General features: G+C 40.7%; 1 protein-coding gene across 1 annotated transcript in view; it reads right to left on the bottom strand.

Annotated features, from left to right (window-relative positions):
* SLC35F2 (solute carrier family 35 member F2) overlaps nt 1-16,123 on the bottom strand; it is a 46,470-nt gene extending 30,347 nt beyond the window's left edge. The window contains exon 1 of the mRNA XM_036862256.1: nt 15,910-16,123. Coding sequence (XP_036718151.1) covers nt 15,910-16,019 — 110 coding nt within the window. The 5' untranslated portion in view covers nt 16,020-16,123. The remainder of the gene's footprint in view (nt 1-15,909) is intronic.
* Nucleotides 16,124-16,502: the final 379 nt, after the last annotated feature.

Here is a 16,502-nt window from a genome sequence, read left to right as displayed (position 1 = left end):
GTTCAAAAGCGGCAGATTTAGGTACAAAATACAAACCCCCAACACTAAGTAGAGTGCTTTTGCTAGCCCACCATGTTCCCTCCTACATGATTCTGTTAAAATAATTTCAAAGTAGAGGATTCATCTTTCTTTTTTTTCTATAACCAAATGTTTGATGACAATGGATGAGGCTGCAAAAATACAGGTTGGTGCCATCTCTCTCTATAAATGCTTGACTTCTTATGTGATCATTGAATATGACTTCAATATTATATTTTCCCATATATTTTATAATAGATAAAATATTCCATAATAATTGCAGACTCGGTTTGCATAGAATTAAATCAGTTATCATAGAATTATGATTATTTTACATTTTACTTGGAATTTTGTATATAAATATATCCTAACACACGCCAAGCAATTTAATAAATACTATGCACACTACTGAAGTATATAACCTTCTGCAATACCCGGCAATCATCACAGTATCATCCCACAGCAAATAAAAGAGAAGGCTACCAATATCAAGCCCTCTAGAAAATCAGAGTTAAGCAGAAACACACACACACACACATCCTCACACAAATAGAGAAGTGTGGAGAGAGAAAAGCATTTGAGGTATTTGAAGGTAACTGCACCTGTGGAGTAGAAAGCTGCAGCTTGTTCAAGGGAGCTGATCTAGCTCAGGGATGATCAAATCAAGTTAATAACCGTGTCTTTTTTCAGAAGAGGGGTAGCCTTTGCAGTAGTACACCACTCCTACCTAGAAACTGCTTAGTGGAAATAGCCCACCAGGCAGGCAATTGCAATAACCCATGGTGACCTTTATTACCATCTTCTTAATGGTATCCTTTTCAATTCAGCAAATATTTTTTTAGTTCCTGACAGTATGTCAGGCTCTGGGAATATAGAAAAATAATAGATAGAGAGCCTGCCTTCATGAAATTCACAACACAGCAGTGAAGAAAAACAGTAAAGAAACAATTGGGATGGGACCTAACCTAATTTGAGATTTCATGCAAGGCTTTCCTCATGAAGTGATATTTCATCTGACACAAAGAATGAAGTCAAGTTGCTCAGGTTAACAGAAAGGGAATAGGAACTGCTGTTCTGTTACCTGAAAACTGGGTTCGCTTCTTAGTGGGTGTTGAGCTAAAAGACACAGCCAAGCCAAAGAGTGGGAGAAGGAAGGATTTATTACTTGCAGCAAGTAAGAACAACAGGTACCTTTCCCAAAGCAGTGTCTCCCCAACAGCAAAACTGGGGACGTCTGAAGCTGAGGGTATATGCATATTCATGAAGGGGCTTGAGCAGAGAAGAATTCAGCATAGAATTGGGACAAAGGTTGACAGAGTCCAAGCTTTAGTTGACCAAAATCTCGTGGGTCAGAAAAGCTCAACATCATCATTCCTTAGGTTCCAGCTGCACTGAGCAGGGGGTGGGGTTGGGGGGCTCAATTCTGTAAAACAGCCCAAGAATGTGCTTCAGGCTATCTTTACCACTGAAACAGAACTGAGAGCCTTTATAACTAATTTATTCTTTGCTACTGTTACTTTTCTTGCCTAAGAACACATTTGTTCTTTTGTTCCCTTAAGATCACTAATTACTGAGACCTGTTCAAGGGCATTGTGTCCAGGCTTAGATCACAAAATGGCTTAGGTCTTTCTCTAATGTCAAGAAAGCCATGCCTGGTTCTCTTTCTCCAGGGACCCCCTACCCTATCTGCTTATAGGGTCTCAGCAGAGAGAATGGTATTGTGAATTCTCCAGCGTGCCTGGAGCCTAGAGATGCAGCTCATCCAAAGAAATTAGCAGCTACCAAATCTCTTTCAAACCTGTGGTACAAACTGAAAAGAGTACCAATTCTTGGTTGATTATTTCAAACACTGACCATGTGCAGAAGGTGTGGGTTAGATGAGCTGAGAAAAGGTTTAAAAAAGGTTTCCTTGACATTTTATGAATTATTGCTTACATTTTTACCAGCATCCAGGTGGTCTTTGTGCTCTAAAGCTGTTTTTTTTTTTTTTATTGGAACCAATTTTAGACTCTATCACCAAATGTAGTAGGCAGAATGATGTCTCCCCAAAACTGTCCATGTCCTAGTACCCTGGAACCTGTGAATAGTTCACCTTACATAGTGTGATATTATGATATAAGAAATACATATTTTAGTCTTGGTTTCTGGCCAGATCCTAAAACCCTTGTAATTTTCTAAATGATAAGCGTGAAAGGAGCACCTTTTTTTGTTTGTTTGTTTGTTCGTCCCCAGTCCCTGAAATAGCTGCAGAGTGATAAAGGTGAAAGAATCATCTTTTGTTATTCATAACAGGCCCTCTTCAACCACATCAGAGTTTATGTTAATAATATGACTTTAAGAAAGCCCCTAAGGATGGGGGGACTGGCTGCCAAGGAAACCAGCAAGTGATTAGAGGGCTGGAACTTTCAGCTCCACCCCCAGGGAGGGGAGAGGGGCTGGAGGCTGAGTTACTCACTAATGACCAATGAGTTAATCACTCGTGCCTACATAACGAAGCATTCATAAACACCCTAAGCAAGGTATTCAGAGATCTTCCAGGTTGGTGAACACTCTGAGGTGCTGGGAGGGTGATGTACCTGGAGAGGGCATGGCCCCTCCTCCATGGCTTGCCCTACGCATTTCTTCTATCTTACTGTTCCTGAGTTGTATCTTTTTATAATAAACTGGTAATCTAACAAGTAAACTTTTCTTGAGTTCTGTGACCCACTCTAGCAAATTATCAAACCCGAGGAGGAGGTTATGGGAACCTCTGATTTATAGCTGGTTGATCAGAAGTACAAGGTGACAACCTGGGACTCGTGAGTGGTGTCTGAAATGGGAGGTTGGGGGATGGGAGCAATCTTTTGGGACTGAGTCCTTAACCTGCGTCATCTGCACTAGCTCCAAATAGTGTCATAACTAAATTGTAGGACACCCAATTTGTGTCTGGAGAGTTGAAGAATCGGTTGATGTGAGAAAACCACGCACCCCCACCCTGACATTTGTTGTCAGAAGTATTGAGTTTAGGAAAATACAGTTTTTTCCTTTTACATGGCAAAAGGGACTTTGCAGATGTGATTATGGTTAAGTACATTGAGATGAGTCCTTAAAAGGAAGAATCTTTCCCATCTGTGGTTGAGGAAAGTATGACTACAGAAGAAGAGTCAGAGAGATGCAAAGTTGCTGGCTTTGAAGATGGGGGAAGGGGCCAAAGGCCAAGGAATTTAGGTATCCTCTAGAAACTGAAAAAGGAAAGGAAATCCACTCTCCCTAGAGCCTCCAGAAAAGAACAAAACCCTGCTGACCCCTTGCTTTTAGCCCAGTGAGACCTGTGTCAGATTTCTGCCCGAAGGAACTGTAAGATAATAAATCTGTGTTGTTTTCAGTTACTAAATTTGTGGTAATTTTTTATGACAGCAATCGAAAACTAATACACCAAGTTAACTTAGTTGCATATGACACTTAAAATAATACTTGAATCATAATATTATTTAACTATTTACATTCATCTCAATGAATGGCCTTAGTAACAAAATAATCACATCAAGTAAAAAGCCTATTAAGTAACTTCAGACAAAGTTGATCAGGAGCCATCCTGGATTAAAACACTTTCATCATTTGCTGGGAAAAAAATGAAACCATGCCATCAAGACAGAAACTACTGAACTAGTTTTATTCAAACCAACAAAAGAAAAATTGGAAATCCAGTGATTTCCTTACATATTATGTCCTGCATGATTCCTAGGTAGTCAAGAATACAAGGGAAACATATTAATACTCACCGTCTATACAATAAAAGGGAGACAAGTGCCAGTCACTGTATTGAGCTTTTACATATATTATCTTACTGGATTTTCATACAAACCTAAAATGTAGGTAACATTTTGCAAAAGTTCAAAGTTTTTTAACCAAGTTGATATGACAAATAGATAGTAACACTAGATTAAAATCCAAACAAGATTCTAAAGCCTGTGTTCTTTCCATTCCTCTATGCTAAGAAAATGAAATAATTGTGGGAAGAAAGATAGCAAGAATGGTGCCCAGTTCCAGAATGATGTCCTCTCAACTCCTACGGCATTTGCATTGTAACCTTCCTTCCCATTTTCTACATCCTGTCTGTAGTGTTTTATATGCCTGTTGTATTTGTTTTACTAGATTATAAATGCAGAAACTGTCACGGATATTTTTGTGCCTCCCCCTTATATACATATCCACACAATATCTAGTACTGTTATTATTGTTGTTGTTACTATTGTTACCATTACTATTATTACTGTTACCACTGTTATTGTTTACAGTAGTAATAACAATATCTGACACTTGTTGAGTGCACACTATGTACCAAGCACTGTTCTAACAATTTCACAATTTCATAATCCTAATGCATTTAATCCTCCCAACAATCCTAAAGGTAGGTACTATTTTTTTTTTTTTTCTGCCTGCACCATGCAGCATGTGGGATCTTAGTTGGCTAACCAGGGATCCAACCCGTGCCCCCTGCAGTGGAAACGCGGAGTCTTAACCACTGGACCACCAGGGAAGTCCCAGGTAGGTACTACTTTTATTGCTCTTTATAGATAAAGAAACTGAGGCACAAGACATTAAGTAACTCGCCCAATATCACACAGCTAGTAAGTGGTAGAACCTGGAGAGCAGCCCAAGCAGTGTGGCTCATAATCATTGTTATATTGGAAGTACAGTAGCTCCCTCCCCTTTATCCATGAGGGATACATTCCAAGAACCCCAGTGGAAGCCCGAAAACGTGGATAGTACTAAACCCTATATATGCTATGTTTTTTCCTATACCTACATACCTATGATAAAGTTTAATTTATAAATGAGGTTAACAACAGTAACTAATAGAATAGAGCAATCACAACAATATACTGTTATAAAAGTTATGTGAATGTGATCTCTCTCAGAATATCTTATGGTACAAATTTAATGCCTTTTCCATCTTAACTGAGCATTTATTACACACTGCGGTTGTAACTTTTGCAGTTTGAGGTGCTGCAGCAACACTAGCACACATTTCTTTTTCCTTCTTCACAACTTCACATCTAGAAGATTTGTTCTTACCATATATCTTAGCAACCTCAGTTGACAATTTTTTTTCCTTATTAAGTAGAGAACTTTCACCTTTTCAATTAAAGAAAACACTTTATGGCTTCTCTGTGGTATATCCAAATTGCCAACATCACTACTCTTTCATTTGCGGGTCATTTTTAAGTAAAGTAATGGTGACTTGAACACAAGAACAGTCAATCTGATAACCAAGATGCTACAAGTGACTAATGGGCAGGACATGCAGGACAAAGGGATGATTCAAGTCCCAGGTGGGATGGAGCAGACGGCACAGGATTTCATCATGCTACTCAGAGCAGCATGCAATTTAGAACTTATGAATTGTCTATTTCTGGAATTTCCATTTAATATTTTCAGACCTCAGTTGACCACGTGTAACTGAAACCGAGGACAGTGGGGATACTACTTGCATTTATTATGAACTCAAAAAACCTTTATTGTTATCCTAACAAAAGTGAGGTGGCTTAATAAAAATAACTGTGTCAGGTGCCATACTAAGTGCTGATATATGTTGTTTCATTTAAATCTCACAAAAACTTTTGAAAGAAAGGGATTACAAGTACAATTGAATAGGTGAGAAACTGAGTTTTAGCTGTTCAGTTTGTATTTTCTCATCCTACACACTGCCTCCCTGATAAGAACAAAAATAAAATATACAATATTGAGGATTATAATACCATACAGGGAGACCAACTGATACAAATTACCCTGCATCTCTAACAATGGGCATTAACACACTAGTTTGATTATATGTTCTACAATTAATTATTTTAATAAGGGGTGTTCTAATGAAAATAAGATGACATAAAATCTATTTATGATATCCTCCCTCTGTCCTCCAATTTTTGATTGGCTGAAATGAGAAAGTCTGAAACACATATTCAACTCACCTATTCTCTTTGGACACAGGTCAGAGAAACTTGAGTCCTACAGCCTACAAGGGGGGAGGGGGCAGCACTAAACTGTGGGCAACATGTAGAGGATATGGCCTCTACCTCCAGGATTCTCCCTCTCCCCAGACTCCTGTGTGAGAATTCTAAGAGGGGTACCGATGTGAACATCATCCAAAGGCTAGGAACAGGAGCTCCAGGAGGGCTGACAAGTTGGGCGCAGGGATGGGGGGAAGGGTAGATTCAGAAGGATGGGACTAGTATTGGATAATCAGTGTGCTGCTGTTTCAAGAGTCTAGATGACTAGAGTTTATGACCCTGTGACAGAGGTACAGCCCTCTCTCTACCCAGCCCAGTCTGGCAAAGGCACGGAAGAAAACAGACTAACGCTGTTCTCAATGGGCAGCCAAGAAGCCACGACCCATAAAATTTTAAATTCCTAATACTGCCTGCCCATTGAGGCTGAGGCTGAATAGGAAGTTTGAAGAAGTTTTTTTTTTAACCATTGGAAAATCTAAATGTACATACCTTGTGGATTATCAAACAAAAATACAGATGTCAAAACTTGAGGGTTTTGTTTGTATTTTTTTCTGTTTTGTGTGGTTTAAACTGTAAAACGTAATCCTCAAATGAAGATAATCATCTGGTCCGCAGTTAGAAGAATGAAATCAACAGCGAAAGCGAAGCACAAATAAAGAGACAGGCAGAGAATCCCACTGTGGTTTGGGTTCCCGCCTCCAGCTGCTTCTCTGCTCTCTGTGGTTTGGCACTTTTACTCTCCTTGAATTCTGTGAAGTCATAAATCCTCTATTTTACCTACAACAGTGGTGAGCTGGATTTCTCTGCTAACAATCAAACTAATACACTATTTAAACACCAGCCAGGCACCAAAAGAAAACAGGAGTCTAAGCCTGAATTAGAAAGTTCCTGAGGACTGGGCCTGGGAGGCAAACGGAGGTGTAAGGAAGATTTCCTGTGAGTCATTCGAGTCTTTCAACACTCCACAGGCCTCATACCAGAAAAACTCATTCCCCTCCTTAATCTGCTTCATTTGCTCCTAATTTACACCTCCCAACTCTCAACTACTCTCAGCCTTTTCAACTGAACCACCACTATCAGGCAAGGAGAAGTAAATGAGCATTCGTGGGGAACCTGATACAAGCCCCAATGTTTTCAACTCTCTGGTGGTATCTTTAAAATCTATATAAATTGCATTATGTATAGAGACACCATTTAATATAAAAGTAATGGCAAAATATGGGTATTTCACAGGTAATATGAGTATTTCTCAAAAGTGGAAACAAATAAGGCCAATAAACATACACAGAGACCCAGCTTCATTAGTGATCAGGGATATGCAAATTAAGAGATACTATTTTACATTCATCTGACTGTCAAAAATTTTAAAGTCTGATAATATCAAGTGTTAGAAAGGTTATTTGTTTCACAGGACCTCTCATACTCAGCTAGTGGGAGTGTAAATTGATACAACCACTTTGGAAAAAGTTTGGCATTATTTTATAAAGTTGAACAATCACATACCCTATAATCCAGCAATTCCCCTCCTAGATGTATGTATATGTGCATGTGTGTGTATAAAAGAAGCTCTTACAAGTGATCAGTAGGAGCCATATAGAAGAATGTTCCTAGAAGTCCTATTCACTATTGCAAAAAACATAGAAAAAAGCCCAAATGCCCATCAACAGAATGAGTAAATAAAGTGTGGTATACTCACAGGAAAGAATATTATATGAAGCAAAAGGGAGTGTTTTGCAGCATCAGGCAACAATACGGATGAAACTTAGCAATGCGATATAGGTGGGTAAATAAATCCCAACAGATTATATATAGCATACCATTTTTAAAAAGTAAAAAAAAAAAAAAAAAGATAATAACAAATAATTTTTTAGAAATACATAGAGGTACCAAACTATATCAAAATGAGAGCAAGGAAATGGTGAAAGGAGGATTCAGGATGGTGATTATCTTTGGTTGGGGAAGAAGGGATATGAAAGAGGAGATGACCAATAGGTCGATGAAAATTACCATCACAATTCCAGTTTTAGGGCTGGTTGTAGGTATACAGGAACTTATTGCACAAAAAAAATTAACTTATTCATGAGCCAACAATGAAAGGGTGTCATGAGCCAGGGATTATGATTAATCCACTTCTGTGCAACTGGAATCTAAAAAATAAATTAAATGATGCCCCAGAAAGAGCATTATATTTATCCTGTGACTTTATATACTCTCTGGCACCCCAAGGCGATACAAATAACCCAGAGCAAAAACCCTAGGGGGTAAATTGTCCAAGGCCTTTTTTTTCTGTTTATTGCCCAGCTCATAGGAGGCAGGGTCACCACACTGGTTAGTAGCACAGGCTCTGTGGCCAGACTGACTTGGTGGAGGAGATGAAACCTGGCTGCTTTCCTTACTACTGTGTGACTAATCCTGTTAGGGAATACGATTTAACCTCTCAGTGCCTCAGCTTCCAAATGTGTCCAGTAGGCTGGCAATGATAGTATAATACTTACTGCAGAGTATTATTGTAAGGATTACATGAGTTAATCCACATGAGGTGCTGGAATAGTGAAGTTGCTCTAGGTATACTAGGTAAACTTTACTCAACAAAGATTGGCTTTTATTATTTTTTTTATCTCTGGCTTGATACCACAGTGAAAAGCTTAAGAAATATTCTAAACTCTTTTGCGCAGTACTCCTCTGGGAAGCTCTAAGCTTCAAGCTCTCAATAATACTAGCCTCAAGCTCTCAGTTGGATTTGTTGGACTGAAAAAACTGAGTCAAAACGTTCCTTAAATACTCTGGTTTCCAAGAAATGACTAGAAAGAAGTTCGGTACTCAAAGGTGGTTTTTCATGGAATCTTTCTCTGCATCATTAGCATAAATAACCAAGTTTTTGTGACATATTACTTATCTGATGACATTAATTAACATAGACTCCTGTAACCATCCAAAAAAAAGTCCCAAAATTTGTGGACTTAAAGTTTTTATAATTTATTAAAATAAAAACCATTTAAATATTTATGCAGGGCCTATTTATACTTTCACTATGAGCAGTTCTAAGAAACTGGGTTACCTGGTTTCTACAGCGTTAACAGGTTAGAAGTCATAATTTAGAAAGAATGCAGACTTTCAGAGATATGCTCAGTAATACAGAAAAAAATCATGTGTGACAACTGTCAGAAAGAAGTCAGAAAAAATAAGACAAAAAATTAACCTCTGATCATATTATGGCCACTCAGCATAATAATTTTAATCATCATAATCATCATAATGATGATCCTGAATCATGAAGAAAAGGTGATATGTTGAATGCACTTTGTTTATTAAAAGGCAAGTAGTCTCATATATCTGTTTTAAATATACCATGAAGACTTCAAAATAATGGGTTTTTTCCCTTGGTAAAATCTCCAGGATTAGTTGCAAATGGACCCACTAAGTAATTCAATGGGTTGGCCTACCCTAGAAAGTTGTTTGATACAAACCAATTAAATGTTGAAGAACTGCTGCCCAAAATTATGAATAAATTAACAGAAGTGAGTAATCCATTACATAAACAGTGTCATTTTAATTGGGTTTAAAAGTAAATTTTAATACTTTAAAAGAGTGGGTCATAAGTTTTCTGTAAAATTCACCTGCGTGAAATGATTCATTTTCTCTGATGTTCCTCAGTAAATAATAATATAAGGAAGTTTTATAACTTTTTAACAAACTTACCAAAACTTATATACACAAGCAGTTACATTGAGAGCCAATTCGCTTCTTCCACAGCTATGGCTAGTGAAAAATTACCTTTTTTGTCACAATATGGTAAATGTAACGAGTTAGGAAACAGGTAACTGAAGGGCATAGAGGAAGGGCATCCGACAGAGAGACAGCAAGGAGCCAGAAGAAGACTGCCTGACTTGATGCTGTCTACAAAGAGTCTTTAAGCAGCCATGAGGTCAGATAGGAAAGCATTCAAGGAAGGAGGTACAGATGTAAAGATGCAGACTATGACGTGTAACAGCAACGGGCTCAGAGGCATGCCGTTATTACTGGGCCGCCACATGAGAGATGGATGTTCTGGGAGATAAGCTTGGAGAGGGAAGTGGGCCAGTGATAGGGGGCCTTACAATTCACGTCAAGAACCTTGAGTTCTCACAAAAGGACAAATATTGCATGATTCCACTTATATAAGGGATCTAGAATAGTCAAATTTGTAGAGACAGAAAGTAGAATGGTGGTTACCAGGGACTGAGGGGAGAGGGGGATGTAGTTAGTGTTTACACAGGTTCAGAGTTTCTGTTTGGAATAATAAACAAGTTCTGGAAATGGAGAGTGGTGGTGGTTGCAAAAACATTGTGAATGTACTTAATGTCACTTAAAATGGTTAAAATGGTAAATTTTATGTTATATATATTTTACCATAATAAAAACCACTAAAAATATAATAATTGTGTTCAGGTAAAGAAGAAAATGAAGGAGGGAGGAGGGAAGGGGGGAGGAAGGCGAAGAGGGGAACAACAGCCAGAAGCAGTAGCAATAGCCACAGCTTGAGCTCCATCCAGTAACCAGTGGCTCTCAGTCTTGTTTTAGCTGCAGAACCCTTTCTTCAAACATCTTGCACAGAAGCCCAACTATAAACCAGGCAAAGCAACAGACTGGTGGGGGCCAGAGGCCAGCCCAGGAGCCACCAGCTTCTGTTTCCTAACTTGCCCCCATAATGGACCGAGAGGAGCCTCCAGGGAACCCCAAGAGCTCCCTCAATCTGCAAACCACTGGTGCAGGTGATGGGAGGAAGCCTAAAGGTTTCAGCCTGAACATGGTGCAGTGAGATTTCTGAGATAGTACTGTAAAATAGTCTGGTTTGGAATCAAATGAAACTATTTCAACTCTGCCTCTCACTAACCATGTGCCCTCAGGCAAGTTACTTCTATGCTATCAAAGGGACTAAAAAAACTTTTTATAAGGACTGATGAAATGTTAGTAGGATGCCTTGATAGGGGGTAAATTCTCATTTGATGGCAGCTATTGGTACCCTTTAACTTTATTTGACATTACTCTAGTTCCTGTGAAATAAGATGATTTAGGGTAGGTGGAGGCATGGATGGAAGCTACGACAAAAGTCCAAGTAATGATAAAGGCCTAAACTGAAGTAGTGATGATAAGGATTGGAGGGGAAGGTGGACTCCAGAAATATTCTGGAAGTGCTGTCAAGATGGGAAATAAGCACTGGCAGCCATCTCATATTCCTCCAAATCAACCTGAAGAAAGGACAAGAGATAAGCAGGAATAACCCGAAGGTTATTCCTAGAACTGGTCTGGGGGAGGGAGAGGACTATACCCGGGGCACAGAACAGCCAGAGGCCAAGTGGAAGGCTTTTAATGTCAACCCTTACCTCTCCCCTACATTGCATTACTGCTTATCCCTTTAACAACTTCCTGCAGTGTTGAGAAGTTAAAAAGGTTCAGGCTTTCTAACCAGGAGCCATTCCTCCACCCACCTCCCTCCAAGCTCCTAGGGCTAATGGGCTACAACCTAGAGAGACTGCCTCCTCCTTCTTCCAGAGCAGCTGGTGATAAAGCCATGGTCACAGAACAGCCTGATGGAGGGGTGCCAAACAAAAGCAATCAACAGTGGTTCTGTAATGCCCAAGGATTCTCCATTCTGGGATTCATCTCCTCCCTTCTACTTAAAGTCACCTGGAGGGACTTGGCCAGGCCTGGCCACTGACTCTTTCCCAGTACACAAGGGGACATGTATGAGAATGCTCATCAGTGTTGTTTGTGGCTGGGAGTTGGAAACTATCTGAGTGTCCATCACTGAAGGACCGTGGAACCACAGATAGTTAGAAACAACAGGCTAGATCAGTGATTCTCAGCCAGGGTCATTTTGTCCCCCAGGAAACATCTGACAATGTCTGGAAAGATTTTTGATTATCACAACTCAGAGGTAAGGGGGTGGAGGGAGTGCTATACTAGCATCTAGAGGGTAGAGGCCAGGGATACTGCTACATCCCACAGCGTACAGGCCAGCCCCCAGAGCAAAGAATTATTTGACCCAAAATGTCAATAAGGCTGAGATTGAAAAACAATGGAGTAGAGGAAAAAAACATGACTGGGTCATAAACATATGGTGCTGAATAGAAAAAAAAAATTTTTTTAAAGAGATGTGATCTATTATAAAATTCCTATTTGGAATTAAGAATTCATATAGTCACATCCGATATTCATTATGTATGTATTTGCAAGGTAAGCGCTACACTTGGCAGAGAATATAATAGTGACCAAAACTAGATTGGATTGCTTACCTGCTGAAGTCTAGTAGAAGAGGCAGATATTAATTAATCTTGCAAATTAAAAGGGGAAGGGAGAAGATATTTTGGAGACTGGTAGGATCTAGAACTCTCTAATCCCCCACTTGCAAAGGCCACAAAAAGTTCTTCAATTTACAGTACCTTTCAGGAGGGCTACATACTGGCTTAGGATTGTGTTGTGCACACAGTGAGTGCTCAATAGATGTTTGTTGAGTGAATAGATGAAGGCTGTACAGTTAAACACCACTAAATGACTCCTTCAAAAGTTTCTGCACCTTAACCTTTGAAATGAGGAAACCAAACAGAAAGTCAGAACCAAAGGGCCAGGCCCTTTACTAGACAGTAACAAGGAGTACACGTGTAGACTGACCAACTACTATTGTTCATTCCTCCTCAAGACTGTGCCCCCCTCAAACCAAGCTATTTGCAGTTCCCTGAGCAAAATACTCTTTGGCATCTCTAAGCCTGGACTGTCCTTCCTCACCTAGTCCACCTGGAAAACTCTTATTCATGCTTCAAATTCCCGATCACCTTCTCTGTCGAGCTCCCTCATGCTGGTGGACTTGATCTCTGGCCTCCTTTGTGCCATCTGTACTTTGTGCTCACCTCTACAGTACTTATCATAACTTCTTTTTTTTTTATGATTTTTTAAATCATAACTTCTTACCATAATTTGATCATGAGTTCTCTGGGAACAGGAACTATATCCTATTCATCTTAATAGCACAGAGACTAGTCTAGAACCTAGAACATCATAGATGCTCAAGGTTTGTCAAATGAAAGACTGAATGAATGAATACATGTCCTGCACTGTACTACAAAAAGAATGGGACAAAACCTATGCCCTCAAAAAGCTTATCATCTATTTGATGGGAAAAGGATAAATATGTGAAATAATAATCAACAATTTTTGCTAGAGATATAAATTTGATAGTCATTAAAAGAAACATGCATTTTTTCATATTTGAATTAGAGTATACGTTAGGATGTAATCTGCTAGATAGTATACATACGATTAAATAAATATCCTCAGGTATTCCTGGAAATTCATATCCTCCTATCATAGTATTTGTCATTTGAGTTGATAGCAATAAGTGACAAAAGCTGAAATTACAAGCAGAGTCTACTTGGAAACAGAGAGTGCTCATTATCATGAATGCCTGGCATGTAGTGGGTCCTCAATAAATTTTTATTGAACGAGTGACCTGATATTCTTAATCATAGAGAAAAAGTTATCTGTCTACTACTGAGGCAGGCATATCAGGAGTTGGTGTTACCTAGAATATATCCCTCTCATAATGAAAACAGAACCAGCTCAAGGTCCTAAACTTTTCCTCTGTTATTTAGTACCCAGTTGCCAAAAGAGGTATCATTGCCTCCTTTTGGTAAAAGGAGTAGAAAACAGTTGTGTGGTCACAAACTATTCCTTTATATCCTATCCATACGGTGATAACATCTACTCACCAACCTCTCTCCATCCCATAACGGTTAGGGATTCATGGAGCTAAACTCAAATTTAGGGGATGAGTTTTAATACTGAGAGTTTAAAATACTGAATATAAGCAGTCCTGGATATTGGGTAAACTGCATTTTTCTGATTGCTGGGTTAGACAAGGAGAAACTGCAAACAAGAATTCGTGTTTGGACGGTTGCCAGAGGTAGGACTGAAAATCTTAATGAACAAAAGAGCTCAGCCAACCAAAAAAAAAACTCCAGCCCAAGACCCTCAGAATAAAGATCAATAAAGGGAAGAGTGTAGGGAGTATGGCAGAATGGAAAGGAAGCCTCAAGAACCTTAGTCATCCCTCATTCATTCATTTATGGGGTTGTGGGAAATACAAAAATTTTAAAGACTTGATTCCTGCTGTTAAGGACTTCGTCCATCAGGAATGCAAGATACACATAAATAGCTATCACACAGGGAAGAAAGTAAAAATCCATAAGGGAGGCACAAAAAAAGTGTGTTCAGAGACAGAAGAAATCTTATATCTAGGAAGCTATCAGATGTTCCTGGTAAAACATACCAGATTTTGAAAATATTAGAGCATTAGGAAAAAACAATTATTGCTTATCCTTGTTATGTCTTGCTCAACTAATCCACCATATTGTCTGTCTCATCATCAGGGTTGCTTGTCATCTCCTGAAGCAACATCACATCTTCCTATCACCCAGGAATGGAGGGCTGATGGTGGGTGTAAACTAACCCATGCATAGTACCATGAACAAGGCTGTCTGCCACTCCTGCGTAATCAGCCACTTAATCTCCACAATAACCCAACAAGGTAGGTGCTGTTATTATCCCCATTCTACAAGTAAGAAAAGTGGGGCACAGAGAAGTTAAGTGACTTGCCCAAGGTCACCCATCTGGTAAGTGGCACAAAAACAGGATTTGGGTCCAGAATCTGTACCCTTAGACATTACACTACACTGCCTCCCAGCTGAGAACTTATGGCTAAATTTATCAGACATACTGTATATAGCTGGATAATACAAGGTGATTTTTGGCCCTTTAAACACACACAGCTATTTAAAACTTATTTACATGAAAAAATACATACACCATTATTGATCTAGTTTTGAATATAGTATGACTTTTTAAGACAGTTTTCACAACCTTTAACGGAAAATTCACTTTGTTAATCTTAAAAAAAAAAAAAAAAAAAAAAAAGGTGCGGCCAGGAGTAGTTAAGCCCAGTTTAGACTGGGGCTGGCAGGAGCCACCCCTTACAGGTCATCGCATGGCCTTGGGAGAATTGCTTAGCCTTCTTTGTTTCTCCATCAGCAAAGCAGGGATAACAACGGTGCTATCTCATAAAATGATAAGGATTAAATGATAGTATCCATATAAATCGCTAAGCACAGTACGTGACATAGTGAATGCTCAGTGAACGTTGGCTTTCATTATTTAGATCCTGAGTTATCTGTACTTCCAGGATGCGAGTCGTCCAGTAACCACAGAAATGCTTTCCCCGTCCCAGAGTCTCTGCCGATCCCTTGAGCACATTTCTCTCTATTTTCCACATAACACAGTGACAAGAGAAGCAGGCTTCCCTGGACCCCAGACCCGAAGGTGGCTCCGTCGCCTCGCTCAGCCCGGGAAAGAGGCAGGCTCTGGATTTCCTCGGGGCGGCACCACAAAACTCAACCCAGACTTCTCACTTGGGTGCACTCAACTGTTAGTGAGGGATTACCCGCCCACTCTGCCGGGCTCCGCAGCAGGGAATGTGGGCACCGGTGGCAGGAAGAGGAGCTCACCCACCTACCAAGCCCGAGACTGGGCACCCCTCCTTCACAGCATCCCTGGGGACTTCGTCCCCTCCCCGCTGGGAGGCCACTGGGGATCGACCTAACAATGCCAAGACAGTGAATTTCCCCTCAAATCCTCTGAAATACATCCCCACGATTTCTAAGAGGGAGTCAAGGGACACCAAGAGCTTCATAAAGCCAGTAAACAGCTACACCAAGAGCTTCATAAAGCCAGTAAACAGCTACATCCCTGCAGCACATGTTCAGCCGCCTGAACCAGCTCCCCAGTGCTTGCCGCCGCCACGTGCGAACCCGGGCGCTCCCCGCAGCGCCCGCCGCCCAGCCGGTCGCCGTGCGCGGCCTCCACTCACCAGGTGAAGAGTTTACCCTTGATCTGGCGCAGCAGGCTGGCGGACTCGCCCGCTGCTCCCTGCGCGTGCGGCTGCGGGCCGGCGGATGCCGCCGGCGAGGTGGCCTCCATGGGAGCCCCGCGGTCTCCGGCGCCCGGAACCCCTAGACGTGCCGGGTCCCGGAAGACGGGAGGCGGTGCCTGTGCTGCCGGTGGGGCTCGGCTCGGCCAGTGAGTCCGCGCTCCCGGGTTCGCTCGCGTCCTTCTCGCACCGCGGCCGGCGGGCTCCTTCTGCGGCAAATCATTAACTGTCAAGCCCCTAGGGCCAGACAATACATTTGCAGATTGCAACCTGGCACCTCGGGGAGCCAGGAGCAGGAGGAGAAAGGGCGCTTTTTCATTCCGCCTTGGCAGTCGAGCTTCACTGTTGGGTGACACCCAATATGCATTTCAAGTTCTTATGATCCCTTATTTAAAATCAGCAAATGAGGTGAATCGAGGTTATGCCAGCGTGTACTAACCTAAGAAGCAGTGATTTAGCTACTGCCTGACCTTTGCTAACTGGGAAGGTCCGGCTGACCCCTCCCTTGACCTAGTCTCCCTCCCTCTGACTAA

The sequence above is a fragment of the Balaenoptera musculus genome, chromosome 8 (assembly GCF_009873245.2).
Source record: "Balaenoptera musculus isolate JJ_BM4_2016_0621 chromosome 8, mBalMus1.pri.v3, whole genome shotgun sequence".
Taxonomy (NCBI): Eukaryota; Metazoa; Chordata; class Mammalia; order Artiodactyla; family Balaenopteridae; genus Balaenoptera; species Balaenoptera musculus.
Note: the sequence above shows the minus strand (reverse complement) of the source record. Positions and strands in the feature narration are given on the sequence as shown.